The sequence below is a fragment of the Phyllobates terribilis genome, unplaced genomic scaffold (genome assembly GCF_046119375.1).
Source record: "Phyllobates terribilis strain yellow unplaced genomic scaffold, ASM4611937v1 Scaffold_4__5_contigs__length_816908805, whole genome shotgun sequence".
NCBI lineage: Eukaryota > Metazoa > Chordata > Amphibia > Anura > Dendrobatidae > Phyllobates > Phyllobates terribilis.
The window spans coordinates 641,893,163-641,905,229 of NW_027362764.1; the positions used below are offsets into that span (position 1 = coordinate 641,893,163).

Consider the following 12,067-nt stretch of genomic DNA (forward strand, 5'->3'; position numbering starts at 1 on the left):
GATGATACTGGAACCCAAATCTGCTGATTGTTTGTCCAATAGGGGCAGTGTATAGAGGGAAGAGGAGGGGTCCTAGGACTGAGCCCTGCGGAACCCCGATAGTAAGGGGACGAGGAGAGGAAGAGGAGCCGGCAAAAGATGCAGTGAAGGAGCGGTCAGAGAGGTAGGAGGAGAACCAGGAAAGAACGGTTTCCTTGAGGCCTGTAGAGCGGAGCATAGTGAGGAGGAGCTGGTGATCCACAGTGTCAAATGCTGCAGAGATCCAGGAGAATCAGCAGGGAGCAGTGACCTTTGGATTTAGCTGTTAGTAGATCATTAGAGACTTTAGTGAGGGCAGTTTCAGTGGAGTGTAAGGAGCGGAAACCAGATTGTAGAGGGTCAAGGAGAGCGTTATCTGAGAGATAGCAGATTAGACGGGAGTGGACCAAGCGTTCCAGGAGTTTAGAGATGAAAGGAAGATTAGAGACAGGTCTGTAGTTAGCAGTGCAGTTCTGGACCAGGGATGGCTTTTTAAGTGAAGGGGTTATGATGGCATGTTTAAATGAGGAGGGAAAGATACCTGAAGAAAGAGAGAGGTTAAATATTTTAGTCAGGTGAGTGGTGACCACCGGTGAGAGGGACTGCAGGAGATGTGAAGGAATGGGGTCACTGTTGCAGGTTGTAGGCCGAGAAGAAGTGAGGAGCTGGGTAACTTCTACATCTGTAACAGGCTCAAAGATGGCTAGTGAGCTTGAAGTGCGGCAGGGAAGGGGATCCAGGCACTGAGGAGATTGGGCTGAGATGTCCTGATGGATGTGGTTGATTTTTTCAAAGAAATAAGTGGCCAGATCCTCCCCGCTGAGGTTGGTGGTGGAGGTCTGTGCTTTAGGTTTCAGAGGGAGTTTAAGGTTTCGAAAAGTCGTTTTGGATTATTGGACATTGAAGTGATGAGGGTGGTGAAGTAGGATTGTTTGGCCAGATGAAGGGCAGAGTTATAGGTTTTGAGCATGAATTTATAGTGGATGAAATCCTCTGCTAAAAGAGATTACTCTGTCGCCTCATTGGGGGACACAGGACCATGGGTGTTATGCTGCTGTCCACTAGGAGGCGACACTATGCATAATCTGAAAAAGATTATCCATGGCTCCTCCTCTGCAGTATACACCCCTGGATGGCGTCAGCCTTCTCCAGTTTTTGCTTAGTGTCGCATAGGAGGCACACCTAAAACTTCTACTCCGTTTTCTCCGACGGGATTACAGATGAAGAAAAGTGGGTCTCCTCTGAGACTCCCGGCATGGCTCCTTCCTCCCCCCTATTACGGGGTGCACAGTTGAAGTTGGGATGGCTATTCCCCATGTCGCTCCTTCCCCAGCCCCTCGGGTGCTGGTTTGAAGTCGAGACCCCCCTCCTTCCCCAATTCCTTTTGGTTCCTGGGTTGAGGTCGAGGCGAGGATAAACCCCCCTGATGGTGACACCAGCACCCTCCCTAATCCCCCTCTGGGGGCATTAGGTTGAAACGCCTCAGGTAGGGCCTGTACAGGCAGCACTCTGCGGCTCCCAGAAGCCAGCACACTGCAGCTGAATCCAGGGACCCCAGCCCTTCTGCGGGCTCCTGTCGGGGCCGGGGGGAGTGCAGGCAGCATGCATGGCACAACACAGGCACAGGCCTCCCTGCGCCCTGTCTCTGTGGCAGCACCAGCTCTATGGTGCCTCAGGGGGACTCTTCACAGAGCCCCCTTTCTGCTTATGCCCCCACCGCTATCCTGCCTTTAAAACCGGGGGGGTCCGGTTCAGATCCGGCCCCCTCCCGGACTTCCGCGCCAGCCTGGAGCCCCTTTGGGCATGAGGCATCTAATTTAGACCGCGCCTCCGGCCTAGCCGGAGCCGCCACCCCCTCTCCGCCCCCACCCCCCCGGCCTGCCCCCCGGATGACAAATATGACACTCTATCCAGACTGAAAGGGCGCAAATTTCACAGTAAACTGCCGCCCTTTTTCAGCTCTCCGCCCCCCTTCTTCCTTAAACTTTACTCCGGCGGCCACTATCTGCTGCAGAAAAAAGAATTAACCCTGCAGCTACCGGTCGGCAGATACAAATCAGGCCTGCCAGTCTCCAGGGAGGTACAGGACTGTGGATGTTCGGCGCTGGACCTAGAAGCACACTGGTGGGGTAAGATCACAGCTGGAGTTTTTTCCCTCGGCTGTGAATCCTCTAAGCTCCTCTGCATAGCCAGGGCCCTCTGCATAGCCACCACTGTGCACTATGCCGGGCTCAAGGTCCAAGAGAACCAGGCAGGACTGCTATTATGCACTCTGTACAGCCTGCAGTAATACTCTCCCCAGTGGCAGCACGTACCCGCACTGCCAGGACTGCATCCAGACTGCTGTGCCAGAGCCCCAAGAAGCCCCAGCCAATGCTTCGGTGTCTAATGCCACGCCGGAATGGGTCACTCAGATGTCGCAATCTATGACGCAGTCTATAGATAACTTCACCTCCACATTGCTTCAGGCTCTGCAGAGTCATGCCTCGGCTATGAACGCTACCCAGCAAAGGGAGAGCTCCACTCAGGGACATGACGACACGGGCACATCCACGTCTAGGTCAAGACGCAAGCGGACCCACAGGTCACGTTCATCGGCGTCATCCCATACCACACGGTCATCCCCTTCTAGGGAGAGACACCATAGTCCCAGGTCATCTAAGACCGTCCCCTGCCAGGGACAGACAATGCAGATCTCCACAACCATCCCCGACCAGAGAAGGCCTCCGCTCCGGTTCACCCCGCAGGAGACGCCTTAGCGATACACAGGATTCGGAAGACATCTGTGATTCCGACTCAGACAAGGAAACTGAAGGGTCCCTAATCCCAATCCCCCCTAGCAATACAGCGCTAGTTGAGGATGTAATCTCATCCATCCATCGGGTGCTGGACATTTCTGATCCGCCCCCGGAGGCACCAGGACACAAGATTTCCTTTGAAGGAATTCTGAAGCCGCCTAAGGTCTTCTTTGACCACCCAGAGTTTAAGGCGATCCTTAAAAAGCAGTTCTCACAACCTGAGAAGTAGTTTACCAATTGTAAATATCTGGAGGCGCGGTACCCTTTCCCACAGGAGGTCACCAAACAATGGACAGATCCACCTGAAGTGGATCCCCCAGTCTCTAGGCTAGCAGCACAGTCACTCCTTTCACTGCCAGATAGCTCAACCCTTAGGGACACAGCAGACCGGCAGGTGGAACACATGGCTCGTTCAATTTTCGAGGCCACAGGGGCCTCCCTGGCTCCCGCGTTCGCTTCAGTTTAGGCTGCCAAGGCCATCCTGGCTTGGGTCCAAAATTTACAAGCTGGCCTCCAAGTATCTTCTCCTGAGCTATCGGACCAAGCAGCCCAAATAGCAGTTGTAGCAGATTACATGCTTCTCGCAGCTCTGGATTCTGCAAGGGGTGCAGCGGGGATAGCATCAAACGCCATCACGATTCGGCGTATCCTCTAGCTGCGGGAATGGGAAGCAGACACAGCCTCAAAGAAGTCCCTCACGCACCTCCCGTACCTCAGTGGTCGACTTTTTGGTGAACAGTTGTACACGATGATATCCAACGCCACTGGGGGTAAGAGTACCTCTCTCCCCCAACTGAAGCCCAAACGCACTTACAAGAAGCATAACCAAACTCGATTCCGATCCTTTCGGAACTCTTCGGGCTGGTCCGTTTCGCGATCAGCACAAAATAGCAACCGCGCCCCACGCAGGGACAACTCGCGGTCGAGGCAAAAGTCGGACAAGACCTGGCAGTCAAGAGCAGGCCAGTCAAAGTTCAAAGGAGGAAAATTTCCGATTTCCTCCTCATCATGACTCACAGACTCCGGAAGACACCCCACCTGTAGGCGGACGTCTTTTGCTCTTTCATCAAGTCTGGCTGCCTATTACAGAAGACAGGTGGGTCAGGGAACTAGTGTCTTCGGGATACAAAATAGAGTTCACTTCCAACCCACCAAACAGACTCTTTCTTTCTGTTCCCCCAAAACCGCCAGCCAAGGCTCGTGCCTTCCACCAAGCGGCCTCCTCGCTTCTTCAACCAGGAGTCATAGTACCGGTCCCCGCGGCCGAGCGCTTCCGAGGGTTCTACTCCAATTTATTCGTAGTCCCCAAGAAAGGAGGCGGCGTACAACCCATACTGGACCTAAAACAGCTCAACAAATATGTACGGGTACGTCACTTCCGCATGGAGTCCCTTCGGTCCATCATTGCGTCCATGGAGAAGGGAGAATTTCTCGCCTCCATAGACATACAAGACTCATACCTGCATATACCAATTGCACCCGCCCATCAGAGATTTCTCAGGTTCGCAATCGACCAGGACCACTACCAATTCGTGACTCTCCCGTTCGGACTCGCCACTTCTCCCAGAGTGTTTACCAAAGTCATGCCAGCCACCATGGACGTCCTGCACTCCAGAAGCATAGTAGTTGTTCCATACCTGGACAATCTCCTTATCAAGGCTCCCACCTTCAAGGACTGTGAGCTCAACGTCTCAATCACAATCGACACTCTGAGTCGCCTGGGCTGGTTAGTCAACCTAAAAAAGTCATCACCAACCCCGAGTCAGTCTCTGACCTTCCTGGGAATGTTATTCAACACCTTCAGGGGTCTAGTGCTCCTTCCCAAGGACAAGGCACTGCCTCTCCGTCTAGGAGTTCGCACCCTTCTCAGCAAACCCCCTCGATCTCTCCGGTTTGCCATGAGAATCCTTGGCAGGATGGTGGCGGCAATAGAAACGGTCCCATTTGCCCAGCTTCACCTCAGGCCTCTCCAACTAGCCATCCTCAAGTCATGGGACAGGAATCCTTTTTCTCTCGACAGGGAGTTTCAGTTGACATTGTCAACCAGGAGGTCCCTGCACTGGTGGCTCAAGCCAACCTCACTAACAAAGGGGAAATCCTTTCTCACGGGTCAATGGAGAGTTCTGACCACCGACGCGGGCATGACGGGTTGGGGTGCGGTACACCTACACCACAGAGCACAGGGCAAGTGGTCCCCAGCGGAAGCGACCATGCCCATCAACATCTTGGAAATTCGTGCCATCCTCCTGGCGTTGAGAGCCTTCCATCACTTACTGGCAGCCTCTCACATCAGAGTACAGTCGGACAATGCCACGGCTGTGGCATATGTGAATCGCCAAGGGGTGACCCGCAGTGTCCAGGCGATGCGAGAAGTGACACACATTCTCCACTGGGCGGAAGACACAGGTTCGGTTCTCTCTGCTGCCCACATTCCGGGTGTGGACAACTGGGAAGCAGACTTCCTCAGCCGGCAAGGAATGGACTCGGGAGAGTGGTCTCTACATCCCAAAGTTTTTCGCCAGATCTGCCATCGCTGGGGGACTCCGGACGTGGACCTAATGGCATCCCACTTCAATGCCAAGGTCTCCAACTTCATGGCCAGAACACACGACCCGCGGGGGCTAGGAGCGGACGCCCTGGTTCAGGACTGGACCCAGTTCCAGCTCCTGTACATTTTTCCACCTCTCCCACTGATATCCAGAGTGGTGAGGAAGATCAAGCAAGAGGGAGTTCCAACCATCCTAATCGCACCGGACTGGCCCAGACGTACATGGTACGCCGACATCGTACAGCTCACAGCAGACGTCCCCTGGCGTCTCCCCGACCGCCCGGATCTTCTGTCACAAGGCCCGTTCTACCACCAGAACTCAGGGGCCCTCAATTTGACGGCGTGGCCATTGAGACCTGGGTTTTAACCCAGTCAGGGTTCTCGCCGGATGTCATTGGAACCATGATCAGGGCACAGAAGCCAACCTCTGCTAAGATTTATTACCGTACCTGGAAAGCTTTCTTTACCTGGTGCGAATCTCGTGGCCAGACCCCACTCCCTTATTCCCTCCCCAGGGTGCTTGGATTTCTCCAATCGGGTCTGGAGGCCAGACTGTCCCTGGCCTCCCTTAAGAGCCAGGTGTCAGCTCTCTCAGTGCTTTTTCAGAGGTGCATTGCTAACAAGCCGCAAGTAAGGACATTTCTTCATGGGGTTTCCCGATTGGTTCCCCCCTACAGACGACCACTAGAAACGTGGGACCTCAACCTGGTGCTGACAGCATTGCAGGAAACACCTTTTGAACCCCTTAGGGAAGTCCCACTCCGCCTTCTATCCCAGAAAGTGGTTTTCCTTGTGGCAATCACCTCGCTACGCAGGGTGTCTGAACTAACAGCACTCTCCTGCAGATGACCCTTCCTGGCTTTTTACCAGGACAAGGTAGTTCTCCGTACGGTCCCATCCTTCCTTCCGAAGGTTGTGTCCAACTTCCACCTCAATGAGGAAATTTCACTGCCATCCCTTTGTCCGGTCCCGGTTCATAGAGTGGAGAAGGCTCTGCATACGCTTGACCTTGTCAGGGCATTACGTATCTATGTGTCTAGGACTGCGCCCTTCCGGAAGTCTGATTCTCTTTTTTCCTTCTTCTGGAAGGCGGCCGCAAGGGTCTACCAGCTTCCAAAGCTACCCTTGCCAGGTGGATCAAATCCACCATACAAGAGGCCTACCGCCTCAAAAATTCTCCTCTTCCAGCAGGTATTACGGCACACTCTACACGTGCGGTAGGGGCCTCCTGGGCCATTCGGCACTAGGCCTCAGCACAACAAGTGTATAAGGCAGCCACCTGGACTAGCCTACACACGTTTACCAAACACTACAGGGTTCATACCCAGTCCTCAGCAGACGCGAGCCTGGGTAGACGTATTCTGTAGGCGGCGGTGCCCCAATTCTAGGGGCCTGTCTACACAATATTCGTCCATTGCTTCCCACCCAGGGACTGCTTTGGGACGTCCCATGGTCCTGTGTCCTCCAATGAGGCGACAGAGTAAAGGAGATTTTTGTGTACTCACCGTAAAATCTCTTTCTTTTAGCCTCTAATTGGGGGACACAGCTCCCACCCTGTTGCCCGTTCCGGGCCGTTATTATGTTGAGTTCTCATATTGTTTTTTCTTGAGCTCGTACATAGTTGCCTTCTTATAGGCATGGTTATGTTATCCATGTTACGTTCCTCCTATTGCTTTTACACAAAACTGGAGAAGGCTGACGCCATCCAGGGGTGTATACTGCAGAGGAGCCACGGTTAATCTTTTTCAGATTATGCATAGTGTCACCTCCTAGTGGACAGCAGCATAACACCCATGGTCCTGTGTCCCCCAATTAGAGGCTAAGAGAAAGAGATTTTACGGTGAGTACACAAAAATCTCCTTTTTCTCCACTGACGCTCAGCACACCTTGAGCAACGTTGAAGAAAACGTGTTTGCATCGTGTGCCAGGGCTGCCGTTGTCTGTGTCGGGTCTTTCTGCGTGTAGAAGGAGCTGCTTCATCTAAGGCACTCTTCAGTGTATTATTGTAGTGTGACAATGCTAAGTCTGGACAGGAGAGGGAGGAGATGGGGGCTAAAGATGCGTGGAGATTGTCCATAAGCTGCTGGGTATTAATGGTACGTGTATTCCTATAAGTGTGGTAAGTGGGGGTGTCCCGGGTGAGGAGACAATTCTTGACAGAGAAGGAAAGAAGGTTGTGGTCCAAGAGCGGGAGAGGGGAGTTGGTAAAGTCATCCAGCGAGCAGAGACTGGAAAAAAACAGGTCCAGAGTATTCCCGTCTTCATGGGTAGGAGAATTAGTAAACTGTGAGAGACGGAATGAAGAGGTTAGAGAAAGTAGATGAGAGGCAGATTGGGAGAGGGGATCATCGATGGGGATGTTAAAGTCACCCATGATGAGGGTGGGTATGTCACAGGACAGAAAGTGAGGAAGCCAGGTGGCAAAGTGATCCAGGAACTGGTGGGAGGAGCCTGGAGGGCGATACACAACAGCCACTCTCAGGGAGAAGGGTTTAAAGAGTCTGATGGTGTGGACTTCAAAGGAAGGAAACATAAGTGAGGGAACCGGGGGGATGACCTGGAAAGCACATACTTTGCAATGTACAGCACACAGATGACACATGAATGACATATGGACACCACCTGTGTGCTGTATGTTTTTTACACGGACTCATAGACTTGTATTGGCCCTTGTCATCCGTGCTGCTGGTAAAAAATGGACATGTCTCTGCATGGTTTACACGGACATACGATCCATGCAAACACACGGACATGTGTGCAGCACCATAAATTATAATGGGTACGTGTGGTATCCGTTAAAAAACGTATGCCGCACATACTGCAAATACGGACATGTGAAGGGGCGTAAGGCATTATGGGAAACAACAACAGCACCATTACTAGTTGTCATTAACAATAAAGTTTTCCATAAATGACATTAAATAGAAGCCACACTGAGGGGTTATGTAATAGAAGACAACTCACTTTCTATTTATGGTCAATCCATGATGCAATATTTCCAAAGTTGAATCTTGACATAAGGTGTATTATAAAAATCTTTTGATGTTAAGTCCTTCATGATATTATGCTTACCATCAGCCTGACAGCTGATTCATGCTGCCCGAAGCACAGGCAGCCTACATCAGAGTCTTCCCTGTTATTGGAGCTATACATATTTTACTCTGGGTCTCTCCAGCGTTTCAGATAAAATATGTTTTTAAAAGTTGTCCGAAGACTAAGCGTCTCATATCACTAGCCCCAAAGTCAGGCTTCTTCCTGCCCTGCTCCCCATGACTGACAGCTCTCTCCCCATACACTCACTGCAGCATTTGAAAGTATAACATGCATGTCTGATGTATGCTTCCCATTGTCTACAGTATGGATCAGCTGTCAGCTTCTCTTTAAAATTACGTGAGGACCACTTTGGCTTCATACTTTTTTGTATTTTATATTTTATAGGATTGCAGCCGTGCCTCCTCCTCAACCTCCAGTTCTAGTAGATAACTATCGAACTCCTTACGATGATGCTTATTACTACTATGGAGCTCGCAACCCGCTGGACCCAAACCTTGGTTATTGTAAGGAGCAATCATTTCATCTAATAGGGAAAAGTTATTGTTGGTGATATATAATACATTCAAAGCAGGATATACTGTTGTTAGTGAATATATATATATATATATATATATATACAGTGGGTACGGAAAGTATTCAAACCCCTTTAAATTTTTCACTCTTTGTTTCATTGCAGCCATTTGGTAAATTCTAAAAAGTTCATTTTTTTTCTCATTTTTTCTCATCTTAACTGAAAAAAACACAAATATAGAAATTTTTGCAAATTCATTAAAAAAGAAAAACTGAAATATCACATGGTCATAAGTATTCAGACCCTTTGCTCAGACCCTCATATTTAAGTCACATGCTGTCCATTTCCTTGTGATCCTCCTTGAGATGGTTCTACTCCTTCATTGGAGTCCAGCTGTGTTTAATTAAACTGATGGGACTTGATTTGGAAAGACACACACCTGTCTATATAAGACCTCACAGCTCACAGGGCATGTCAGACCAAATGAGAATCAAGAGCTCAAAGGAACTGCCCAAGGAGCTCAGAGACCAAATTGTGGCAAGGCACAGATCTGGCCAAGGTTACAAAAGAATTTCTGCATTACTCAAGGTTCCTAAGAGCACAGTGGCCTCCATATCCTTAAATGGAAGAAGTTTGGGACCACCAGAAGTCTTCCTAGACCTGGCTGTCCACCCAAACTGAGCAATCTTGGGAGAAGAGCCTTGGTGAGAGAGGGTCAAGAAGAACCCCAAGATCACTGTGGCTGAGCTCCAGAGATGCAGTAGGGAGATGGGAGAAAGTTCCACAAAGTCAACTATCACTGTGGCCCGACGGAAGCCTCTCCTCAGTGCAAGACATATGAAAGCCTGCCTAGAGTTTGCTCAAAAACACATTTAGGACTCCCGACTATGAGAAATAAGATTCTCTGGTCTGATGAGACGAAGATAGAGCTTTTTGGTGATAATTCTAAGCGGTATGTGTGGAGAAAACCGGGCACTGCTCATCACCTGCCCAATACAATCCCAACAGTGAAACATGGTGGTGGCAGCATCATGTTATGGGGTGTTTTTCACCTGCAGGGACAGGACGACTGGTTGCAATTGAAGGAAACATGAATGCGGCCAAGTACAGAGATATCCTGGATGAAAACCTCTTCCAGAGTGCTCTGGACCTCAGACTTGGCCGAAGGTTCACCTTCCAACAAGACAATGACCCTAAGCACACAGCTAAAATAACAAAAGGAGTGGCTTCAGAACAACTCTGTGACCATTCTTGACTGGCCCAGCCAGACCCCTGACCTAAACCCAATTGAGCATCTCTGGAGAGACCTGAAAATGGCTGTCCACCAACGTTCACCCTCCAACCTGACGGAACTGGAGAGGATCTGCAAGGAAGAATGGCAGAGGATCCCCAAATCCAGGTGTGAAAAACTTGTTGCATCATTCCCAAGAAGACTCATGGCTGTACTAGCTCAAAAGGGTGCTTCTACTCAATACTGAGCAAAGGGTCTGAATACTTATGACCATGTGATATTTCAGTTTTTCTTTTTTAATAAATTTGCAAAAATTTCTACATTTCAGCTTTTTTTCAGTCAAGATGGGGTGCAGAGTGTACTTTAATGAGAAAAAAAATGAGCTTTTTAGAATTTACCAAATGGCTGCAATGAAACAAAGAGTGAAAAATTTAAAGCGGTCTGAATACTTTCCGTACCCACTGTATGTATAGGAAAATGTAAAATACCATATATATATATATATATCTATATATCTATATATATATATATATATATATATATATATATATATATATATATATGTTAGATTTCAGATCATCTATAAATAAACTCATGAATTTATTACTCTTCATGCAGATGCTCCAGGTATGATGGCTACTGCAGGTATTAACATGCCTGTCACCCAGATTTATCCAGGAGATCACCATCAGTAAGTAACTATGATCAAAATACTTTTTTTTTTAATCTGATACATGCATGTACACAGCAGTATAATAAGTTTGTATAATATAATATAGTATAATAAATTGCCTCAATAGTTAGCATTCTTTTTGGGTTTGCGGAGTTTCAAGTGGATACTGAATTATTGGATTTGGTCACCTATGTTATAAATATACCCCCTAAAAATAAGGGGAAATCTGAAGCCAGCTTTTGCTCCTCCAACAGTACTTACCAGTACTAACAGCGGCTGATTAATAGCACTCTTCCAGAGGCCAGGAGCCCCATCTTCCATAGATGACCTATATGCTGTAAAGATAAGTGTCAGGAGAATTTTTCTGGAGTCTCCTTCACAACACAATGTACTAGTTCTCATAGGGATATGAGGATTACGAGGACATGAAGTGATAATAATGCTCCAAGTATATGAGGCTCTGTATTATTAGACCTTTTTAAGTTATTGAGAGAGATATATGTTGTTCCATATGCCTGGCTCACCTGTTTAAGACAAATGCTGCACTGCTGTCAAATTACCCAATTACGTGTCTTTGTGTCGGACCCAACTTTTACTTATATATATTCTTTCACTTTATTTTTTTTTTTTATGTTCTAAAATTGTAAAACCAATAAAAATGTAGTTGGGAATAAAATGTTTTTGTCTTAAAGAGATAATAAACAGAGGCCGGGTGCTGGAAGAGGGGCCAGTTTAGGAGCATTTCCAGAAGAAAGGCCGCGACAGACCCGAGAGGCTGTTCTTTCTTATCAGGAGGAACTGGAACGGCAGGTTTGTTATTTAACCCCTTAAAGAAGTATTGTCAAGTTGCTCTTGAGCAGTTCAGAGCAATGCAGTCTCCTTACTCCCTGGTTTCTGGCAGGGCAGGCTTTCCTCCTTGAGTGACAGCTCTTTTGAATAGTAATACTGTAGAACTATAAAACCCAGCACAAGTTATGCTATAACACATTTACCTCTGTGGTTTGTCCTGAGTCAGCACTACTATCCCTGTATTTACACACAGAGATAAAAGAGCATTTGAACAAGCACAGAGGTGTGGACAGGGAAAGCAAAGAGGAAGATTAGGAGACCTGCTGTGAAAGCTGCTGGGCTGGTGATTTATAACTGCATCTCTTCAGAAGATGAGAGGAAGGAGGTCAGCTGTATAAAAATCAGTGAAGCGAAGAGACCTGCCAAGGGGGTGCAGGTGTTAAGA

At 48.7% G+C, this 12,067-nt stretch overlaps 1 protein-coding gene across 3 annotated transcripts in view; it reads left to right on the forward strand.

The window, feature by feature from the left end:
- CSPP1 (centrosome and spindle pole associated protein 1) overlaps window positions 1-12,067 on the forward strand; it is a 74,385-nt gene that overhangs the window by 43,705 nt on the left and 18,613 nt on the right. For all 3 annotated transcript variants that reach the window (XM_073679402.1, XM_073679403.1, XM_073679404.1), the window contains 3 exons: window positions 8,803-8,921; window positions 10,779-10,851; window positions 11,526-11,643. In XM_073679402.1, coding sequence (XP_073535503.1) covers window positions 8,803-8,921; window positions 10,779-10,851; window positions 11,526-11,643 — 310 coding nt within the window. The remainder of the gene's footprint in view (window positions 1-8,802; window positions 8,922-10,778; window positions 10,852-11,525; window positions 11,644-12,067) is intronic.